The following is a 22,376-nucleotide window of genomic DNA, read 5'->3' on the forward strand; positions in this document are numbered from 1 at the left end:
TACACCGCGTACAGGCCTCCATTCCGACCCAGCACCGCCACCTCGTCGCTCACATTACTATGAAACCGTATTAACGCGGGCTCACGGTACGATGACGGACCACCTATCACCCCCGGGTGCACGCACACTCCATTGTTTCATAAAGAGGAAAGCGAAGGACGCCGCGTGCATCTCAATTAACGAAGAGAGTTTTGGCGGCAAGTGAATACCAAACCGACACCACTCGACGGCCGGACGCAAGGACGCGACCATCGTGACCGATGACATAGGGAAAATTCGCCGCGGATTAAGGAGGACAGATTTCATGGGAATGTGTTTGTTATGCGCGACCGTTGCCGAAAGTTAGCGAAATTTTTGGCAAGAACGCAACGAGACTAACGGGTGCATTGTGCAGCTGTAATCAGCCGATACACCGTGTGATGATCGTCTGCGAAGGACGTTCTGAGTGATATATACCTAGTGATATCTCGTAACTATATATACACGCGTGTGCTTCGTGTTTATTTAATTTAGTTCATAAAACTGGTAAGTATTTTTCTTTATATTTAAATTTTCCCTTTCTTCGGATTTCGTTATTTCAGAAAATTATCATAAAAGCGTTGTAATTATAACAATATAAAACCGGCAGAATTTATTTAAGCCGCTAAAAGTATTGCAAACTTTTTTATTATTATATTATAGATAGTATCGGAAATCAGTCGAACGATGTAGCATTACGGCAAGCACTTAACAAATAGTTCACTGAATTATTTAACCCGGTGGCCGTTGGAAAGAATGACAGGTTTTTATCACACTACCTACTTTATGAAACAAGTTTAGAAAAAGACTGAGTTTTATATCTAGTATCATAAATTTTATATTCAGTAACTGTAGAATGTTCATTAGAAATAGTATTTAATATTTATATGTATTTTATGCGACATTAATACATAGATCTAGGCTAAAGATCGTGCCTCGTCTGAATGACTAATTGCGACAAATTAATGCAATTTGTAAGAGATCGTGAAGGGGCTTTTATTAAGGTATTTCACATGGCATTTTTTCTGCGCTACAGCCTACAGGGAATACTAAAGATAAGCAAACAGTCCTGTAAGAACCAATTTAAAATAGCTCTGTTAAATTGAAAATAAGGAGATGAATCTAAAGTCAAACTCAGACAGTTCGGACTAGTCTGAAAAAGATATTGTTTTATTTTTATTGTACCTTCACATATAAATGACGACTTAGTTAAGTTAGTTCTTATTGAGCGTTTTATATTTAATTTTTGTTAATTTCCTAACCGAATCTGTATGCAATTATAGGTTAAGAATGGGTATTGTCTCACTATGGGCCCAGTCTCATAAGTTTCAGTACGTTTTCAGCTTATTTTCAGGGCACGTGCCTAATTAATATAATCAAGAATGACGTTATGACGTCGAATCTGCTACTGTAATATAAGATTTATATCTAAACGCATTAATTAAATAATTACTTGTCCATATCATCTGACCGTCTGTCCTGCAAACAAGAACGGTTCACCGATTTTTACGATCTGTGATTTATTACGTTTGCCTCCACCTCGGAAAAGAATACAATTTTGTCCTTGCGTCGAATAATTTGTCATTATTTAATCAGCACCTCATTATTGTTAACTACGATTCATGCAGTATTATTATTATAACCTATAGAAATTTTACGACCTAGAAAATTACTTTTTAAATAAATGCATATCTACGGGTCTTGAGTGAAACATTTTTTCAAGAATATAGTTATACTATAAAATAAAATTCCTTCTAAATTTAGAATTTACTTATGGATTTGATGCCGTAAAAATTAAGCTATCATCTTCATCAAACTGTGGTCAGGGTAAGATTTACGATCGGTTGCACCGTTGTGCGTGTGCTAGAAGAGACAGACAAACACACATTCGCTTATTCGCATCTATACATAGTATTCATTTTAATTATATAATATTTACCTAGCAGTTATAGTTTAATAGTGGTATAACTAGCAGTTTGTACTATAATTGTTTCGTATATTGTTTGCGTTTCAGAATTTCGTAATAACTGACTTATAAATCAATTATAATCAAGTACTGCTTCAATTCACGTGAATTCGTTGTCTATCATAAGGGAAAGTATACTCGCATGAATACTTTCCACTAGAGTGAATCAAAATTATGAAAAACTGAATAATCGGCCGACCAAACCATATTCCGATTGGAATGGTGATTTTGCGAATTTTCTGAGCAATGAACTAATAACAATGATTATAAATAGATACAAGCGGTCCGCCCCGGCTTCGCCCGTGGTACCTACATGTTTAAACTATCCTATCTCTCAAGTTGGATCGAACTGCATATGGTGTGCGAATTTTATTATAATCGGTTAAGTGGTTTAGGAGTCCATTGAGGACAAACATTGGGACACGAGATTTATATATATGTATTAAGATGTATTTATATCAGCGACATGTTTAATCTCTAGATATAAGAAAATACGTACTTACATTTGAAATATCATCGACATCGGTAAATTGTATACCAGAAAGTCCTTTGTGAATAAGCTTACTGATACTAGATGTCAGCCAGAATGCATTTTCTGATAGGAACAAAAGACCACGTTGCAATAAAGCAGCCGCAAGTTAAAACAATAAAACATTTGGGTGAAAACGCTCATATAAGTCCAATACATCACAAGGCATTGTAAATCTAGATTTTCTGTAGGTCACCCGGAAGACATTGGATACGAATTTATGAAGAGACGTTTCATGCGGCTGAATTATTTGAGTGTACTAGAAATTTGATGTACCTATTTATTTATGTAGTTGTTATTGAGCCGTAGAAGATACTTAATTAAAGTATATGTATAAAAATTATTACTACATTAATTTTTAAATTTCATTTTAATATGATAAATAATAATATAGTTTTCTTTTCAAAACTAGTTCACTTTCATGAAAAATAACCAAAAGAGTTATACATTTCATGCCGATTTAAATTTTCAAATTATTAACGAAATCAAGGGGGTGCATGTAATTTACATCGTGAAAGCTGAATGGGATGTGCATACCAATCGGTTTCGTGATTACACTTTAAAAATCGATACCTTATCGATATTCGATCTCGACTGAACTTTTTATATAAGCAGTGACAAGGCCGTGATGAGAATTATAAGTAGGCTTGAATTTGGTGTGTTTTTTTAGACTACTTTTTATTTCTTCGCTTATTCTTTAGTTTTAAAATTATTATTAGGTAAGTGATGTCTTCTTTGTTAAATTATCCTACTAATATTGTAAATGCGAAATTTTGTATGTTTGTTTGTTTGTTCTTCCTTCAAAAACTACTCGACCAATTATCATGAAATTTTTCACACACATAGGGGGTAACTTGGATTAACATAGAATAATTTTTATCGCGAAAATCCAACGGAAATGGGAACTATAGTTTCCCTTTGACTACGCGGGGGAAGCTGCGTGCGAAAAGCTAGTTTTTAAAGCTATTCATATTGGTTTAATCCAACCGATTCACATAAGAAATTGTCTTTTCTACGCTTTATTCAATATAAAATAATGTTTTTTATTATAAAATTATCTAGCGAAAGTTTAATTGAATCTTATCGGAAGTTATCTATGAAAGTACCTATACCAAAGAATATAAAGAACATCCTATGTTCTTTTTATAGCCTTCGGGGACAATTTATACCAGTAAGTCTTATCAAAGTAAGTTTGTTAAATAATTCATTGGAATATTTACAAAGCAGAAACAGTGTAGAGTCACCAAAGTACAGTCAGTACAATGTTTTTCCGTATCTCTACCATCTACGAATAAAAATTTTATCAAAATAATAAATCTTGCCAACAGTGACTAACGTCCTAGAAGGATTGAATTATGAACAATTTCACTGATATATAAGCATGCAATTATTTTTCATTATGTTTATTTTTTATCTTCACCTATAAGTAGTTGACTCTCTACCTTACTCTCTACCCTCTACGGTCATTAATTTTCTAAGTTTTAAGAACTATCCCTACTAGTATTATAAATGCGAAAGTAACTCTGTCTGTCTGTTACACTTTCCTGCTTAAACCTCTCAACCGATTTTGAAGAAATTTGGCACAGACAATCTTTAGACCCTGAGGAAGAACACAGAGAACAAGAAATATGTACCACGGGCGAAGCCGGGGCGGACCGCTAGTAAACTATATCGCATTGAATTGTAGGTAAATTAAAAAAAAAAACAAAACTTCCAGAGATTACAATTTAAAACATTATCTATAACCTGCCACTTTTTTATTAAAAACGTACTAACTAATTACTTTTTATGAAGTATTGAGAATTATAGTTAATTATTTAATAATATAGTTCTCTAATAATAGCAGGACCTAAACATACAGAAGTAGAAAATAATTACAGAACACCTGTAATAATTTAGTAACTACGTATCTATTTAATTTGTTCTTTCAAGCTATGCAAGTACGCTCATATAAATAAATTTTTATATTCCATACGCATTAATTATACCCTTGTTTATTTAATAAGGTGATTATGTAGTAATGTTAAATAATCATGTCGCATACCACAATTACAAACACGAACATGCGACAAATTAATTATGTTCCTACTGGGAAATGTAATTCAGACTTACACGTGTAGCCAGAAGAAATATAACGCTCTAGTGCACAAACACATTTTGACTAATTTATTATAGTCAATATTTCGATTTTAATAAGTCATAGGTAAGTTAAAGAATTATTTAGATGTGCATTTTAAGAAATAAAGTCTGTGTCTGTGACCACACTCGCTGTGTTCGAATCGTTGGGGTAAATAATATAATAAATAACAAATCGCGTTTAAAATCGGTTCTAAAATTAAATACACGCATTAAATAACCTAAAGTTTTTTTTTCTAACCATCTTTTTACTTTCAATAATTACTTATGGGTTGTGGGCAGACACAGTAGCTTGCTCTACATATTAGTTTAATGCATTTAATAGAGTTACAAGGAAAAAAGCTTTATCTCAAATTGAGTGATTCATTCAAGGGATTAATGATTAAAGATTATTCTGACAGAAATATATTTTAATGTATTTTGCAACTTATAGAAGATTAGCTGTAGAACACCCAATTTTCTCTATCGTCCCAAACATATAGGCTATTTACTGAAGCTCTAGGCGTTGCTTAACATTAAACACCCCCTCTATTATTTGTCATTAAACATTAAATACATATACCAACTCAAAATAGCAATACGTAAAATATTAACTCATTCTATATAAACTCACACACACGTAACAATATTCATAGTTTCCAATCTTACAACAATGATTCGATCATAATAATATTATAACACAATCGATGTTTACGTTGATTTATAAACGATTGTCGTATTAAACCGGTTCATGTGATGCAGGTCTGAATATTATGCGGGTACGGGCAATCAACTTGCCTGACCCGTAACACTTAAAAGTCGGTCAAATTAACAGGTTTAATCCTTGCCGTCCTCGCCTACAACATTCCTTGAAACATCAACACTTAACTTTTATTGTCGTTACTTGTTTATTTTTAATGGAAGCATAGTCAACAACATATGAGATAGAAAACATATAACGGTGGGATATCTTCGCATCTATACTACAATGTTTATTGAATTTAAACTCCTGTACCGTTTTGTTCAGATATTTTATTCTATAGTGTAAATAACCTATTTGTGCAGTCCCGTAATTATTGAAATATTACCTCATTTAGCATACACCTGTAATTTCATGCAGCATTCCTCATAAATTGATTGCTTCAATGAAAATGTGCGTGTGTAAAGTTACATGCATTTCGAATACATAGCTGCTACGAAGTTATTTTCATTAAAATAGTGTGACCGAAAGAACATAATAAATTGATAATGAGTTTCAATGGAGTTGATTTTCATAATATTGTATAAGACACGTAACCTTGTCCAGACCTTTTTTGTTTTTTATTTATATGGGACATTTTTTGTGGATACTTGTTTTGCTATCTCGCTAGTGGTTTCCAGTAATTTTAGGCTCGAACCTGGAGAATCTTTAAAATATTTTTTACCATAAATTCTCTTGAATTCTGAGGCGCAAGGAACAATGAGCTCATAATAAATTGGCGGAGCATTATCGTATATAGCTTTGTCTCCTATTACAATTATTTTTATAGTAAAATGTACGGAATCTTCTTCATTTCTTGGGAATGATACACTTCTTGGACATAAATGCACCTCGAATCTACCTTCTGATTGTGCCGGTACTAAAGTTTCCATTGGTGAAATACAAAAAAGTTTCTTCATTTTTGTTGTTAGTTTAATTTTAATAGTTACTGGTACAAATATGTGCGTATTTACTATAGTGAAATAATCTCTATATATTCCATATTTAATAGGACATTCTGTCATATCTAACATAATAGGATGAATTTGAATAGGGTGGGGTAGAATTTCAGAAAAGATTTTGATAGTTTTTCGCATAACCACACTGTCGTCGTTAGGATTATAAAAATCTAAATTATAGAAATATTGATGAGATCCAATGTGTTCTGCTTTTGTAAAATATACTTTGATGTTTTGTACACTATGTGGATGCAAATATAAGTAAGTCGATTTTAGATAATATGGTTGAAGAGAAATAGTGATTATTTCATTTAACACACCATTAACAATATCAATGGTTTCAATTATTTCTTCAGGTTTTTCTTGATTATCCAACTTAGTTGATGAAATTAATGCGCTTTCTGATTCAACATCATCATTTCTCTGTATTACACTTTCAGAGTTTGGGCTTGCTACATGAAGAGAATTTACGCTTTCGTCAGACAAAAGTTCATAAAAATTTATGTCTTGTTTTCCTATGTGTAAATGGTAGGAATAATCGTCATTTACATTAATTTTAATATTTCCAAATGGATATTTACTACCTGTAAGCTGCCATAAATATACTGGTGGTATATAAACAGTTTCAGTAACATCAATTGATCGCCTTTCATTGTAGTCACAAATAAATCGTACACTCAAAAGTTCTTCTGGTTTCTTATAAGAAATGAAGCCGATTCTAAAGTTTAAAAACCCTTCGTAAACTTTAGTGCCTGGCATTAATTTAAAATTCAAGCAATAAACTTTAGAAAGACCTGCACACAATTTCACAGGTGTAGACGGAGTTAATTTAAATTTCTTTATAGAAGTTTTATTAGATAAATCCTTAAACCGAACATAGATACAATCGGTTGTACAATTTCGTAGAGTAAATTTAATTGATCGTTCATTTTCGTTGCACACTTTAATTCCTTCAGGATAACAACGTATGGATTTTGTTTGTTCTAAGACAAAGTTTGTTTGATCCTTATGTTCTGTCCGTTCGGGCTCATCTTTAATTGAGGTATTATATGAATGATAACTTAAAGCAGTGCAATGGGAACCAATGGGTGAAATCAATTTATGTGGATTTGTGCAAATAATGACAGGTAGTCTCTGCGAACTTTCTGATTTAAGGTCTTGATCTAAATCAGGATGAATTGTTTCCTTAGAATCAACAACCTCTGTATTAGGATGACCTGTTAATTCAACATCACTTATTTCACCAATCAATTCTTCACTCGCATAGTCTTTGCCTTTAAATGTAATTATTGTTTCAGTTGCTTCTTTAATATCGACTACCTTCTTCTTGTGTTTAGTTAGCTGCATTTCATGCCAAATTTCAGCAGTTCTTGCTAACTCTGCAGTTAATGAAAAGGGAGATTTTCGGTATTTTTGTACATAGAGCTTTTCTATTATGCTTTTCTTTCTTACAAATGCGTTTCGTACTTTACTTTTCATTTCATTTTTCACCTCAAACAAGGATTTTATAACATCTTTCCATTGATCTATCGATCGTAAATCTATTTGGTATTGTACCTCTAGTGATTTTATAAAACTCTCTATATCTACTGCATAATCGCCATTCCCACGTATTCTAATGTGTTTGCACTGTGATAAGTTCATACTGAAAAAACTACACCTACAATATCAACATACAATCGAATATAATATAAAACACATAGATTTATGAAATAAGTAAAATATTTAAGAAATACTGAGTGACGTAAAAAATACATTTGACATTCACGGCGTATTAATTTATTAGATTGATGGATACAAAGGTTGGATACAAAGGTATTCGAAATAGCAATACATTATAATATTAGGTTGACTAAAAATCAAGAGATTATTTATTATGAATAATGTCTATATAAAAAGCTAATAAAACAACAAAAAAATGTCTTCAACAGATGGCGATGGAGAGAATACCTCGCGTATTACTTAGCATAGCACTAGCTGCACTTCTCCCAATGGCTTCACCAAATACCCAGGAGGAAGGCAAAGAAAACATACCTCATTCTCGACAGAAGAGGATACTATGGATCACGAACGATGGCCGCTTGGCGTTACCCCCAGGAACGACTATGACGATAACCCCTTCGATATCCATGCCCTTTGTGAGGCATCCGCCGAAGGGCTTCCTTTCCAATATGACGATAAGTTTCCCATTTACAAGTGAGTAACAATTACAAATATTTGATGAAAAATTATATGACTAAATTTTTCTATGGATAGCAAAGATTGATTATAAACGGACTCTGGTGGAGAATTATAGAAAACTTTAATTTATCTTACGTACGGACATATTTTTTTATACATTGTAATAAATAAGGAATTCCTGTATAATATGTCTAAATGTTGGTACAAAACTGTGGCATAATGTTACATAACCTAAGTTTTACGATAGGCTCGTCTTCAACAATGTTTAAACAATACTTTAATTATAACTACTATTACATTATTATTATCAAGTATGCCAATTTACAGGTACCCTTATGTATCAGCTGGAATGTAAAAGTCAGTATTGAAATTGAAAATGAACTACGTAGAAATGTAGAACAAACATAATGTAACATAGAGTTAAATATAGAATTCAGTAGTAAATAGAGCGATTAAAACATTAGCGAGCATAAGGTAGTTAAATAGGACTAATAAAAAACCTTAATAGTAACTTTAAGTAATAAATTATAATTAATTTATAGTTCCGTAATAATAGGTAGATCGATAGAATATATATTATGTAGATTGTAGATATAAAATGGAATGAATTTACTTATTTATTTAAAAGGAAAAGCGCGTAGAGTATTTAGTAGTTTGGATTTATTGACCTTTAATATAAGATAATATCAATAATAATATGTTGTTAAGCTTTTACCAGACATTTTAGCTTATATAAACATGAAACAAATATCTAAAAAATGAATTACTCTCTTCTATAAATGCTAACAAAACAACACTTGCACGTAACAAACATTGAAAATAACCTATATTTGCAGTTGATTTCGATAAATTGGGTTTGACTGACAACGAGAATCCTTACGGTGATTTGCCGCCAATTTTTGCGAGGTCCATGGGAAGGACAGCAGCTTCTGTAATGGCAGATTATGTAGGACAATACCTAGAGCATAGACGAGGGAAGAGATCCACAGATTCTGAAATACCCCCTGAAGCTGAGAAGGTTATTCTTGACAAATTTCACGGAGGTGAAAGGCAAGTATTGAACTTTTATAATAATATTGTGACTGATTGTGTGATGTAATGATTGTGTGACTTATGAACGGTTCTCTTTATTGTAATTTCATAAAAGAAAAATAAGCCGTTATTTAAATAATACATAGCTCTCCCTATTGTATAGACATTGTCATAACTAATTGCGATCTTTTCCCATTGAATAAAATTTACATTTATTGCATATAAAGCATTGCATATTGCAGTCCATGACCTAGACCTCTAGTTAGTATATAATATCTTTGCTGTTTAGTAGTAGGAGTTACAGTGTTACATTGACAATATCAGAAATATTCCGGAAAAACTAAGATTTGTAGATCATAAACGACACCCTTGTATGTTATTTAAGAGCTATAAATTTCCCTAAAATCTCTAAAGGAACATGTGACTGTTATTTTAAAGGACGCATAAAATCGTAAACACGACTATGGCCGTGTGACAATCAATAATCGTCCGTTACTTTCACTCGCCTCGATAGGACATCGCGATTTCGGCACGCAATATTTGGCATCGCGTGAAGGAAGTACGCTAGTACAATAGTAATTAGAATTCACTTGCTCCTCTCAATTATGTAATGTTTAGAGGATTTATTGTCACTTTTTATTTGATGTGACTTGATTGATAATTAGGGTCGTCTGCGAATATTTTTAAGGTGTCACACCATAACACGTAAATGGTTGGCTAAATTATGAAATGATTTTGGTGAGGTGAAATTTAATTATTTTGGGTATCATACCTTTACCTAGGATATGCAGTAATAGTGAGGTAATAGTAACTTCTCCACTACTTTTTTGTAATATTGACTATTGAGTATTGACATAGAAAAGTCGAGTTGACCTACATGCATTATTTTGATAGAAAACAAAAACATATTTCATCTAATTTAATATGTTAATTGTTAATATTACATTAACCGCCACAGAAATATAATAAATCGCATGCTATACGGTATAATAAAAACGGCACATACGCATAAAATGAGCATACGATTATATCCATAAATTATATTCTGGGTTTCAGCTTAGTCATTGTCACATATTACAAAAATGTAAAGACTCGTTGCTGTGTGTTACTTTGTTTTTCTGAAAACTGCTTCCAGTATTTGATAAACACATATAGATAACAAATCTTGTTTATTTTATAGAGCGCTTATGTATGGAATTGCGGAAGACCTGCTGGCTAATTTCGGATTAGATGGAAAAGAGTGCCTCTTGAGAGCCATTTGCGAGGTGCATGCGCATCCTTTGCACAATTTTGGATTTCTTGGCGAAGTCATGAAGTTATTCTTCAGGTAAGAAAATGATAAAAAATTATGCCTTTAACATTTTATAGTCCATTGAGCTGTTGGTTCATAATATAATTTGGTTTATAGACTTAACTTTTTGATTTCAAGATAAGTGTTGGATAATTTCAAATTATGTAAATTTAACACGTAGCTAGTAATAATTATAATAATACGAACCTATATGAACTGACATTCGCAAGTTTTCAAATCTACATTCGCAATTAACCCAATCCACTTTTATTATTTCTATATAAATTCTAATTTCTATCAATGAACTCTATAATTACATTATAATTAATGAATATTATAACAAGTTATTATTAGTTGCAGTTAGGTACTTGTTATTTGTCTTAATTCTCCATTTGTAGATAAGTATTAATATAAACTATTATATATAAAAATGTAGTGCTTATAATTTACACCAATTTAATTTATGTAAAATGGTGTGACAGAAACACAGATTAGCTTATTCAAGAATTATTGATTGAAATAAGATTCCAATATTTACTCTGTCATAAAACCAGTATCCTTACGGTTTAATAACCCATATTCATTAATTAATTATTGATTTATTTGATCTAATGAAGAAAACAAATGTTCTTCATTTTATGCTAAAACGCACAATAAAACTAGATAATAATCGTATTTCCAGTTCTTTAAATGTGTGGATGTTTTGTACATTTAAAAATTCCCCATTAATTCATTGTAAAAAGTATTTAAAATATTGAATTTTATAACATGTAGGCAGAAGACGCGAGTTCGAATCCCGTCTTGTGATCGATATTTTCTATTCTTTAAAAATTTATAATTGAAATATCGTTTTATCTGTTTTTAGCCCAAGCAAATCACCATATGCTACACTTCTCGACGAGTATGTGAAAGCCCAGCAAGCTGGAGAGTCAGGGGGTGAATGCTGGCCGTACTATAGACTCTGTCCAAAGAGCATTTTCCAATCGACGCAAAACAAATATGCGTGAGTAACATTAATTATCAAGTAACAAAACTTTAATTCCTTAAATGAAAAAAAAAAGGTAATGAAAATTACTCAAATACATATGTACTTTCATATTTTTTTCTAAGTAGATAATGGTTTAATTGTAATTTCTTTGAGGCCAATAATTATGTAGAAAACAATCCACTAGACAGAAATTGGCCGTTATATAATAAAACATTGTAGTTCAGCTATCAGCTAATTGAATTAGTGCGACCTCCAGACATTTAGTAACACGCAATCCCATTTACAAAAACAAGATATTACGCTAATTAATAAATTATATTTTGAGCGTAAAACGCTTCCTACGTTTCGACTAATTTACCTCCCAAGCCTTAATTAGGAAACAAAAATAATAACACCTCATCGGTTAGAACCAGCAATGAACTGGATTAATCACAAAATTTCCGATAATTATTACGAAGATTGGAAAGAACGCAAGTGCAATTAAAATTGAATGCATCAATGCTTCCACACGCCACGAAAGAATAAAAATTCCTTTTAATTTTCCGACACCTTTACATTTTAAAGGTTAAAGTTAAATTATATAAATTAATTCCTTGTTTTATATAGTTGTATAGTTATTGGTGTAATGTTAAGATGAAATAAATTAACATATTTATATTTATTTTCAACAGAGAAGACGCCGAGCTCTTACACAGGAGAGAACACGATAATATCGAAGAGAATAAAATAGAAATAGATAACCTAAAAGCTATGTAAATAAGATAATCAAAATGTCCCAAATGTAGAGGTAGTGTCCAACCAAAGTTATAAGAAAATTTAGTCTTTACAACAATGTAATTATTGCACTAATTCCTTCTAGATTCACAATAACAATAAATAGATGTTCGGCGTTCTAGGAAGAACGCCGAACATCTATTTCAAGCAAAATATTCAATGTCCGTGAATTATTAGTTATTACACACATTACATAAATAGGAAAGTTATTACTGATTAAGGATTTCCGCGTAAAACAAAAAGTAATTTAACGTCTCTACGTAACGTTTTCTTTTTATTAATTGGCAATCGTCTGTGTCATCTTTTAATGATAGTTAAACTTTATAACGAAGTGTTAAACATATTAGTTTTGTAATAACATGTTCCGTATAATTTTAGATTTAATTTAATGTTACGAGCCAGTCAATAGAGTACAATGAGCACAATAAAGGCGCGGCATTTTTAGTTATTTTCGTGAATCTAGAAATTAGTGATGTGAAATTAAGGCATTCATAAGCATTTTATTTATAAGATTACATTATCATTAATCCGGTGAAAGGATGAATAATGCCGAGAGAAGCATTTGTTTGGTCTTAGATCTTGATTTTTTGGGAAGTAGGATACATTTTATACAATACAATAAAACCCCAGTATATGTTTATAATTACGATTAAAATTTTAATGTATGTGATTTTCCATTTATTTGATTTCTACTTTGGGTCCTAATATTTTATACGCTTTTCATATTTACAAATCAGTCAAAATCTTAATATAATGTTTATGAATCTTACTATAAGTGCCATTTAAAATTTAAGGTACATTCCTCTATTGTAGTCTTAAATATTTATGTACGTAATTCTTAGCTGTTTAAATAAATATAATTTTTACAATACTGTTCTCTAAGCTATCACCATTATGTTATAAATAACGGAATAATGTGATAAAAAATCCTGACAAATATTAGTTAAAATTATTTTTATAATGTATGTATTGTTAAGTTATCATAGGTATAAAAATGTTTATTTCATTGTTATTAATTGTCTATCATAAGTTATTTACAAGAATTATTAAAGAGTTTACGATATGATTTTCATTTCTTTTAAAATCTTTCCTTCACATATGTTTCCGTAGAATTTTCTTTAATAAATGAACGGCTCAACAGTGCGAACATAAGTTTACTTGTTGACATAGTTGAGTCGGGAATAGCGTCAAAACTCCGCATACCTATTTCCCATCCCCTACGAATAACACAGCTGAGCCAAAGCTCGAACGTAGACGTGAAATGAAAAGCTTACGTGACAAGCGATAGTATCTAATTTTAGAATACCTTTGATATGTTTAGGGTAAGTAAAAATTTGATATAGCAATACGTACTGTGCTATGGTACGATTAATATGTATTTACAGGTGCAATATGTGATTATCGCGTGTATATTTTTGTTGAATACTATGTTCGAAACGGCTTCTATAGTCAAGAGGAGCTATTCCGACCGATCTGTGAGAGGATATGTTACTGAGGTTAGTAGTGTTTTATATGAAAATGTTTACAAGTTTTTATTGTTTGAAGGTTATGTAAATTCGTAAAAATTTCCCAGAGAACTTGTTGGTGGAACGAAGTATGTAAGGAGGAGTTTCAAACGTTATTCAGATGCAAATGCCCATCTTGGTCTTACTGCCGCAGTCCTGGGAGATATTACAATGCTGTTTGTTCCATGACGGAAACCGGATACATATGGGCCCAGCCAAACTCTCAATGGCGAGGACAATAACACACTAATTCTTTAACAATACTCGCACCAAGATTTCCTTACATTCCAAATTTAAGTCACCCAAAAAATTTTTCCAAACGTGACGATCAATGAGCTGAGACTGATACCGTAGGAGAGGAAATAAAATTTCAACATCTATTTTCATATTTAGCACTAAGTTATTTTACTTCCATTTACGATGGAAGATAAGCATTTTGTCTTGAGCCACTGTTTTTCAATTTATCCTTAAATAAACACGATATAAAACTGTATATGTAGTTTCTCTTAACGATTTCCCAAACCCCGCTTTATTGCCTGACCTTGGTAATATAATCAGTTATTTATTCTGTCATGAAAGCGATACCCAAAGCGCGCATGCGTTATATACGAGCCACTTAATAAAAGTACTAACAATCAATAAAATCTCAGTACACAGCAAACGAATTCAACATCAGACAAAACACGTAATTTTCATAATGTTGCCGATATTATTGTTATTTCTCTCTCTGTACGGTATTAGTTGTGATCCCGAAACGGTGAGGGATAACTTCGACTACTTTAGCTATGGAAACGAAGATAATGTAATAAAGAACCCCGATTTACATGCGGTAAGAATGAATATTCTATTGTTTTACCTATCTAGTTCACTACGGTAGTAACTTTAAGTAATTGCGACGTGTTTTCAGCCTAAAGACGACATTGTTCTTAGACCACAAGAGGTCAAGGACTGGCCACAACAGTCTCTAAATGTGGGACAAATTACAGCCGTCTCGATCAATTCTTTGGGACAGCCCGTCATTTTTCATAGGGCTGAAAGAATATGGGACGAAAGGTAACTGAACAAAGATATGTGTAACGTTTCAAAGTTTGTATTACCTAAATAACGTGAACCCACTTACTTATATGGGCAAGATTTCACAGTAAAGCACTTTATAAGTTTATGGAGGATTCCTGCCTTTCTGTTCTGACAATTGTTTTACTTTCAGCACTTTCAACGAATCTAATGTCTACCAGAACCTTGATAAAGGGCCAATCATTGAGGACACTATTTTAGTTCTCGAACCACAGACAGGCTCTGTTTTACACAGCTGGGGAGCTTATGCGTTTTACATGCCCCATGGTTTAACTGTGGACCATCATGATAATGTTTGGGTTACAGATGTGGCTAAACATCAGGTGTTCAAGGTAGGGTCCTAATCTTTAACGCAAACAGACAATTATTAATTGAACGAGATTAATAATTGTCAAAGTATATTGAGGTTAAAGCTCTCAAAGTATAGTTAATAATTACATAGCGATATTTAGAATTACATAGCTAACTTTTAAATTTTCTACCAACTTATCATGCAGCTAGTTAGTTGAATATCACCTACTAAAGAGGAAATAGTAACAAGAATTTTATTTTCAGTACACCCCGAACAATCACAAATACCCAACACTGACAATCGGTGAGGCGTTTACCGCTGGCTACCCCTACAGACGGAGAGTCCTTCTGTGCATGCCGACATCCGTTGCCATCGCAACGACCGGAGAAATCTTCGTCGCTGATGGCTATTGCAATAACCAAATCCTCAAATTCAACGCGGCCGGTACACTGCTCCTAGCCATACCTTCCTTCGCAGATACATTCACCTTAAATCTTCCACATAGCGTGACTCTTCTAGAACATTTAGACATGGTCTGCGTCGCTGACAGAGAGAACATGAGAATCGTCTGCCCAAAAGCTGGTTTGAAGAGCTATGCCAAGATGCTAGAGCCAGCGACCGTTATCGAGGACCCGACTTTGGGACGAGTTTTCGCAGTGACGTCACACGGTGACATGATTTACGCCGTGAATGGCCCGACCGCTCAAAATATTGCTGTACGAGGTTTTACTGTTAACGCCCTGTATGGTAACATATTGGATTCCTGGGAACCGACTACGGTAAGTTGGTAACTGTAATTACTGGTTTCAATTGAAACGCACAATTCACAAAAAATCTAGTATTTATTACAAACTAGCAGTCCGCCCCGGCTTCGCCCGTGGTACATATTTACGTTTTCTCTACGTAAGAACCATCCTCGTACTTCAAGGTATAATATAAAAAAGAATTATCGAAATCGGTTCAGCCGTTCTCGAGTTATGCGCTTACCAACACATTTTGCGATTCATTTTTATATATAAGAAGATAATATCTACTACAGTATAATTTATTAATAAATAAGACAAAATTTCTGTTGTTATTACTTAATGTATACATCAGGCATGATCTGCTGCTTTATCAACAATTAAGAGCCATATACTTTCTGAAAATTTTATGTACCTATCTATCTTCTATATATATCTTACTTTCCTTCTGTTTACAGGGCTTCACAAACCCCCACTCGCTTGCAGTAACCCGTAATGGATCTCACCTCTACGTCACAGAAATCGGCCCGAACAAAATATGGAAATTCGAGTTAACAGATGTATATGACAGAAAATAGAGCTTAGCCATCATTCCTATATGAAGCTTTAACAATGATGTTACGTGTAGAGAATAGGGACCTGCTTAAATGCGAATTAAATTCGCGCGTAGCTATTTCACTTACCTATCCACAAATATATTATAGAGGAACAAAAATAAATGTATTCTAGTATGCTGTATGTTTGATATGAATAGGTATCTTTATGGCGTGGGAAATTGCTCAGTAGACAGCTTTTCATTAGAAGGCAAATTTACGAATTACGCCTCCGTTATTTTATAAGTTTTTCGAAAGTACCAATCCAAAAAAGGTGCGAGCATTTCAAATTACTAATTATTTATTTGGTCAATTTTTTTATGAATTTAATTTTATAAAAAGTAATTAAGCGTTACTGTAGGTACAGTACTTGTATTCGTTTGCTGCCTATTTATTTTGTTACATATAAATATTACAAATATATATTTTATCTGGAGTAGGTATAGAAAGAGGCTACATTATAATAAATTGATTGTTATAAGATCTTATTCTCCTAATATATCTTTAATTAAATGAATAGGACATAGGTGTTCAACTGTAGAGTGTTCGTAAAAACTGACTATTCTTGTTAAGGCGTATATTGTCGTACACTAATAGATGATATTTCTATTTTAATATAATAGATGCTTGATTTATTAATACGATTTATTATATCAATATAATGTATCGATATTTTTCACATTAATACTAATATTGTATGGACAGTATTACCACGTATTACCTTGAATTATTATAGAGCAAATTGATACCTATATCGAGATTATAACTATAAAGAATAACTTTATAAGAAAAAGGTAGCATATTGCGAAGGTACTTCATTATATTTAGTAACTATTAGTACTTATTCGAATATATTTAATATTGACTGGGCACATCGACGTCTTGGTCTCTTGGAAGTATTTAAATTATAGGTCCAATCAAATCACGCACAGGAATATACGAAAATGTGTTTTTAGTGTATTCCTCTATGGTACATGGAGTAAATACGTATATGTAGTCATAGATTATGGTTTCTATGCAAGTGTTTATGAATGCTTTAGAATTTTATCTCTCCATAAATAGTATTGGAAGAAATGTTATCACAATGTATAAAGATTTAATGAAATTTTTGGTAGAAATAAAATACATATATTTAATAGTAATGAAAATTGTCTTTTAATTATTAAACCACCGGCGAAACTACTAAATTATAATATACATTCAATTTATATACAAATAAATAACACATACCAAATAATATTATTAACATCGACAAATTTACATGTCAGTTTTTCTTTTCTTCATTACTTTCATGAAGAGAACCATATCTGAAATTATAAAAAAATACAATCATAAAAGATAATTGATTTTACTGTTGTATATTTTTAATGTGGGCACTTCAGAAGTTTAACATGCCCTTGGGTAATAAACACATTTTTCACATAAAAAAGTACATACTAATTTGGACATTAATAATATTTACATTTTTATTATATAGCATTCAAAAATAATTTTGTAAAGAATAGAAATAATTCCCTCATGCGGCGGGATTCGAACCCGCGTCCTTCGCTTTTCTTCTTCTGTATTCTTTAAAAATATATAGTACTAGCTTTCCGCCCGCGGCTTCGCCCGCGTTTTCAATGGGATTTCCGGGATAAAACCTATCCTATGTGTTAATCCAAGTTACACTCTATATGTGTGCTAAATTTCATTGTGATCGGTTCAGTAGTATTTGCGTGAAAGAGTAACAAACATCCATACATCCATACATCCATACTTACAAACTTTCGCCTTTATAATAGTATTAAGATTAAAATTAAGATTAAGATATAATTTTTTAAAGAACAGAAAAAATTCCCTCACGAGGCGGGATTCGAACCCGCGATTCGAACCCCCTTCGCTTTTCTTCGTCTGTATTCTTAAAAAAATTCTAGTACTTACTTATAAATATGACCATGACTGCAGCCAACATGAGCCACAACCAGCATTTCCACGCACTGCGACTGTGTTCTTGTAACCTCTCCGATTCAACTTTTAGTGACATTAAGTTCTTATCGGTGAGATCTGATGACTTCTTTAACGCCTGCAAAAATAGAATAGAATGAAAAATTGGTAGCAATTTTACATTTTTTGCCAAAAGCATAATTCACATTTATTTTCTTGAAGTTTGCTATTTAGTTAAATGTAGAATTGTAAGTAATTGGATAAGCCAACGCTATTTTCCATAAATTACAATTTCAAGAATTTCTAGTTTTCCATGAGTCATAATATTATTGATTTTTCACTAAATGAGTATTATTCTTATAATTTTAAAGGGCTAAAAGCTTTTTACTACCTTTTTAACTTCACAAATTATTATTTAGAAATATAAATATTAATAAATTAAATTTAAAATAGTAATTGTTCTCATTTGTGTAACAAATAAAGAGGATTATCATACCTCAGTATCAGCTTTGATAATTTTGCTAGCAATCTGCGATTGTTCCTTCAAACTTTTAGTGAGAAGCACCATGTTCTCTGCCACTTTCTCTTGCATATTTTGGTGGTATTTGAGCAATGAATCAATATCTTCCTGACTGCTGCTGTTACTTGTGAAATTTGGTGCCTTTATTATGTTCCGTTTCCTCAATGTATCATCGCTGTCTTCTGTAAATATGGAAGTAAATTGTTGTAATTTCTAAATTTTCTAAATAATTGTTAAGATTTTTGGATAGTTTAAGATACACTTTACAAGCTAAGAAATCAAATACAGTGGAAACAAAAATGCAATGTCTGGTTGTGTTGGTCATTTATGTATGTATGTTTGTTTCTGTTTCACTAAAAAGCCACTGAGCGGATTTCATTAATAATTTGCAATGTAGATATAGAAAACTATACTATATAATGTAGATATAGATACTTTATTCATGCGTTAAACCGCTCAGCAATGCTACTTTAAAATATATCAAATAACTAGACATCGGATTATATGCATTTGCATATGCAAATGCATAAAACTCTCTGATTACTGCGTTACTGCATATTTTAGCCTTTTTCCCCAATCGTGCATATTTCGTTAAGTAGCAGGAGTTTTGATTGGTCAACTAACCTTTATTAGCCAATCAGAACGCTCAGCGAGTAAACAAACCCTATTTTGGCATGGTAAAATGGCAAAAAATTACAAAATGGGCTCCATTTTAAGTAAATTTTGAGCCATTCAAAATAGCGCTAGATTACCTTTTTGGGGCTAAAAACTTAAAACACGGGTTGAATTCCAAAAAAGGGCTAGATTTAGCCCGGAAAGGTCTAAGGTGGCAACACTGGGCTCGCGGGTGACAAACGTCACAAATTTGCGCTCGAAAATTTGGTAAAACTGTTTAATTGTATATTGGCACAAAAACTATACTTAATTTCAAGAAAATTTCACTATTTTTGAACAATCTTTGATTTAAATATATAAAAATAATAAAGGTTTTTTGATTTTGTATTGTGCATATTTTAGGCATATCAGTCGTTTTTAGTGCATATTTCGGCCTTTTTTAGTGCATATTTGCATGCATATTTTGGCATTTTGTTAGTGCATATAATCCGATGTCTACTTATAACATATCAATCATATATTGAAATTAGAATAATACAATTGAAATACACTCACCAGTTCCAAACAATTCAGATCTTAGTTCTAAACCATATTTTGCTACAGTTTTTTGATGAATCTCTTGGGCTGCTGCATCGGCAGACATAGTGGCTGCTCCGTGAGATAATAATTGCACAGCTTCTAACTGGAGAAGTAATTAAATTATCATAGTCCATGCAAAAAATATAAATTAAATCAATTGTACAGTAAAACCAGTTTCAAAAATAGACCAAATATGGTATTTACTTTTTTTAGGTAATGTCATATATTATGTACTAGCTTTACGCCCGCGGTTTCGCCCGCGTTATCAAAGAAAAACCCGTTCCCGTAGGATTTCCGGGATAAAACCTATCCTATGTCCTTTTTCGGGTATCAAAATATCTCTATACCGAATTTCATGCAAATTGGTTCAGTAGTTAAGGCGTGATTGAGTAACAGACAGACAGACAGAGTTACTTTCGCATTTATAATATTAAGTATGGATATATGTAGTTTGTACTTTAGTATAAACTTACTTTTTCCATAGGGCTATTGAGTGTACTAGTCTGAATCAATCCCTTCAAAAATGCAGCCCTTTTTATATATTCCGGCATATCTTTTGGTGGTTTGCTAGAAAATAATAGACAAAAAAAATTAATAGCTATAATATGTATATTATAAATTGAAATGTTACTGCAGATATAACATATATAGTACTTACTCAGGATTTTCATTTTTTAATTCAGTTATTAATTCCTCTAAGTTTTGCACGTATTGTTTTAGACGACAGTGTTCATCCAAAGACTCATCTTTTGCAATCGATTCACATTTATTTAAAAGTATTCTTACATTTACTTCTGTTCTTGTTCTTGTAGGCAAAGTGCAATTTCCCATTCGAGGATCTACTTGAATTGGCATTTTGGCTCTCAGAATCAATTAAACACAAATGTTATTTTTTGAATGCTTTCAAGTCTTTAAGGACTTAATCCAAAGAATAATTTATTATATACATTTAATTTTAAATTATTCGATATTTTGGAATTGTAAACAAAGTATTGATCCACAACACCTCCAGTCTCCACGTCAAATGTCAATTATCTGTCATCTGTCACTGTCAAGCACAGATGTCGAATTTGTTGTGGATGGGTGAGTATTTGATACTCTTTTTATCAAAAACTATGAACTTATTTTGATGATGAAACAGAATTTGTAATTAATATTAAAAAATGTTAAGTCATATTATAACAATACTTAAGTCACAGAATACATAATAGTAGCTAAACGCTACAGAACGGACACTCTCCGCCTCCCGCCAAAATTAAACTTACCTCACCCCCGCGCGATCAGACATAAAATGGGCCATATTTTTCTGCAAGGACGATACGCAACGAAGATTGACAACATTAATCAAATTGACTTAAAGTAATTTTATTATTTTTGATTTGTGATTATCGTTTTTCGTAGAAAATGGTTAGATATTGTGCTGTTTACGGATGTATTTCATCAGAAAAACGCGAATTTTTTTTTACGCTAGTCACAAATGTGCCAACCATAAAGCGTTAACACACACATTTGCAGTCTCTACAGTGTGACTGTCAAAACGATCATTTTGTATGGAGTGTCCGGGGTGTGCTTAAGTGCAGTTAATCCATAATATAAAGATAAATATATAGTCAAGAAAGTTCTTGCCTGGCCCTCTGAGATCACATATTTTATTTATTTATTTAAAGACGCACCAACAGTAGCTCAATTTGTAACTTAATATAGAATTCATACATAAAATCTTATTCTAAATTGGCACAAATAATACGGAAAAGTGCTTAGGAATTACTTTCATCGGTAAGTACCTAACTAGATAATAATTTTTAAAACTTAGCTAGAGCAAAAAAATGGCGCACAGATTTTGTTCGTGGTGTCTCCTACATACGTAGTAATATTATCTCAATGAGTACTGGCAATCTTATTTAAGGCACCGACTGCCGTGCAACCGAGATTGTTCTAAT

General features: G+C 32.2%; 5 protein-coding genes across 6 annotated transcripts; 3 read left to right on the forward strand and 2 right to left on the reverse strand.

Moving 5' to 3' along the window:
* Window positions 1-3: 3 nt before the first annotated feature.
* On the forward strand, window positions 4-13,659 carry LOC149901772 (uncharacterized). Its single transcript, XM_090111048.1, has 6 exons — window positions 4-525; window positions 8,258-8,522; window positions 9,344-9,557; window positions 10,720-10,866; window positions 11,696-11,833; window positions 12,490-13,659. Exons 2-6 carry the CDS (start codon window positions 8,258-8,260, stop codon window positions 12,572-12,574), a joined length of 849 nt encoding a protein of 282 aa, XP_089967174.1. The 5' UTR covers window positions 4-525; the 3' UTR covers window positions 12,575-13,659.
* LOC149901773 (uncharacterized) lies at window positions 5,196-8,043 on the reverse strand. Its single transcript, XM_090111233.1, has one exon. It carries the CDS (start codon window positions 7,968-7,970, stop codon window positions 5,949-5,951), a length of 2,022 nt encoding a protein of 673 aa, XP_089967359.1. The 5' UTR covers window positions 7,971-8,043; the 3' UTR covers window positions 5,196-5,948.
* A 119-nt stretch (window positions 13,660-13,778) lies between the features above and the next one.
* On the forward strand, window positions 13,779-14,339 carry LOC149901774 (uncharacterized). 2 transcript variants are annotated; one of them, XM_090111051.1, is made up of 3 exons: window positions 13,779-13,914; window positions 13,978-14,088; window positions 14,166-14,339. In XM_090111051.1, the coding sequence occupies exons 1-3, from the start codon at window positions 13,906-13,908 to the stop codon at window positions 14,337-14,339; spliced, it is 294 nt and encodes a 97-aa protein (XP_089967177.1). In that variant the 5' UTR covers window positions 13,779-13,905. The 2 variants fall into 2 exon arrangements, with proteins under 2 accessions (XP_089967177.1, XP_089967176.1); XM_090111050.1 differs by having other exon boundaries at window positions 13,797-14,088.
* A 455-nt stretch (window positions 14,340-14,794) lies between these two features.
* LOC149901775 (peptidyl-alpha-hydroxyglycine alpha-amidating lyase 2-like) lies at window positions 14,795-17,940 on the forward strand. The gene is made up of 5 exons (XM_090111047.1): window positions 14,795-14,926; window positions 15,005-15,150; window positions 15,305-15,503; window positions 15,727-16,242; window positions 16,665-17,940. Exons 1-5 carry the CDS (start codon window positions 14,795-14,797, stop codon window positions 16,782-16,784), a joined length of 1,113 nt encoding a protein of 370 aa, XP_089967173.1. The 3' UTR covers window positions 16,785-17,940.
* Window positions 17,941-17,948: 8 nt separating this feature from the next.
* On the reverse strand, window positions 17,949-21,450 carry Use1 (Vesicle transport protein Use1). Its single transcript, XM_090111049.1, has 6 exons — window positions 21,095-21,450; window positions 20,910-21,003; window positions 20,413-20,539; window positions 19,219-19,424; window positions 18,720-18,861; window positions 17,949-18,106 (listed from the first exon to the last, which is right to left on the reverse strand). The coding sequence occupies exons 1-6, from the start codon at window positions 21,289-21,291 to the stop codon at window positions 18,057-18,059; spliced, it is 816 nt and encodes a 271-aa protein (XP_089967175.1). The 5' UTR covers window positions 21,292-21,450; the 3' UTR covers window positions 17,949-18,056.
* Window positions 21,451-22,376: the final 926 nt, after the last annotated feature.

Source organism: Colias eurytheme, chromosome 16 (genome assembly GCF_061535395.1).
Source record: "Colias eurytheme isolate Ceu_HAF_F1 chromosome 16, ilColEury1 Martin Lab GWU primary, whole genome shotgun sequence".
Classification (NCBI taxonomy): domain Eukaryota; kingdom Metazoa; phylum Arthropoda; class Insecta; order Lepidoptera; family Pieridae; genus Colias; species Colias eurytheme.

Excerpts from the sequence above, each read along its gene's own strand:
- LOC149901775 (XM_090111047.1), top strand. The coding sequence starts at position 14,795 with ATGTTGCCGATATTATTGTTATTTCTCTCTCTGTACGGTATTAGTTGT. Across the intron at positions 14,927-15,004 it reads AGAACCCCGATTTACATGCG|CCTAAAGACGACATTGTTCT; the intron begins GTAAGAATGAAT and ends ACGTGTTTTCAG. Across the intron at positions 15,151-15,304 it reads GAAAGAATATGGGACGAAAG|CACTTTCAACGAATCTAATG; the intron begins GTAACTGAACAA and ends TTTTACTTTCAG.
- LOC149901774 (XM_090111050.1), top strand. The coding sequence starts at position 13,966 with ATGTATTTACAGGTGCAATATGTGATTATCGCGTGTATATTTTTGTTG. Across the intron at positions 14,089-14,165 it reads TGAGAGGATATGTTACTGAG|AGAACTTGTTGGTGGAACGA; the intron begins GTTAGTAGTGTT and ends AAAATTTCCCAG.
- Use1 (XM_090111049.1), bottom strand. The coding sequence starts at position 21,291 with ATGCCAATTCAAGTAGATCCTCGAATGGGAAATTGCACTTTGCCTACA. Across the intron at positions 19,425-20,412 it reads ATCTGAATTGTTTGGAACTG|AAGACAGCGATGATACATTG; the intron begins GTGAGTGTATTT and ends CCATATTTACAG. Across the intron at positions 18,107-18,719 it reads AGTCATGGTCATATTTATAA|ATATGGTTCTCTTCATGAAA; the intron begins GTAAGTACTAGA and ends TTATAATTTCAG.
- LOC149901773 (XM_090111233.1), bottom strand. The coding sequence starts at position 7,970 with ATGAACTTATCACAGTGCAAACACATTAGAATACGTGGGAATGGCGAT.
- LOC149901772 (XM_090111048.1), top strand. The coding sequence starts at position 8,258 with ATGGCGATGGAGAGAATACCTCGCGTATTACTTAGCATAGCACTAGCT. Across the intron at positions 8,523-9,343 it reads GATAAGTTTCCCATTTACAA|TTGATTTCGATAAATTGGGT; the intron begins GTGAGTAACAAT and ends CTATATTTGCAG. Across the intron at positions 11,834-12,489 it reads TCGACGCAAAACAAATATGC|AGAAGACGCCGAGCTCTTAC; the intron begins GTGAGTAACATT and ends TATTTTCAACAG.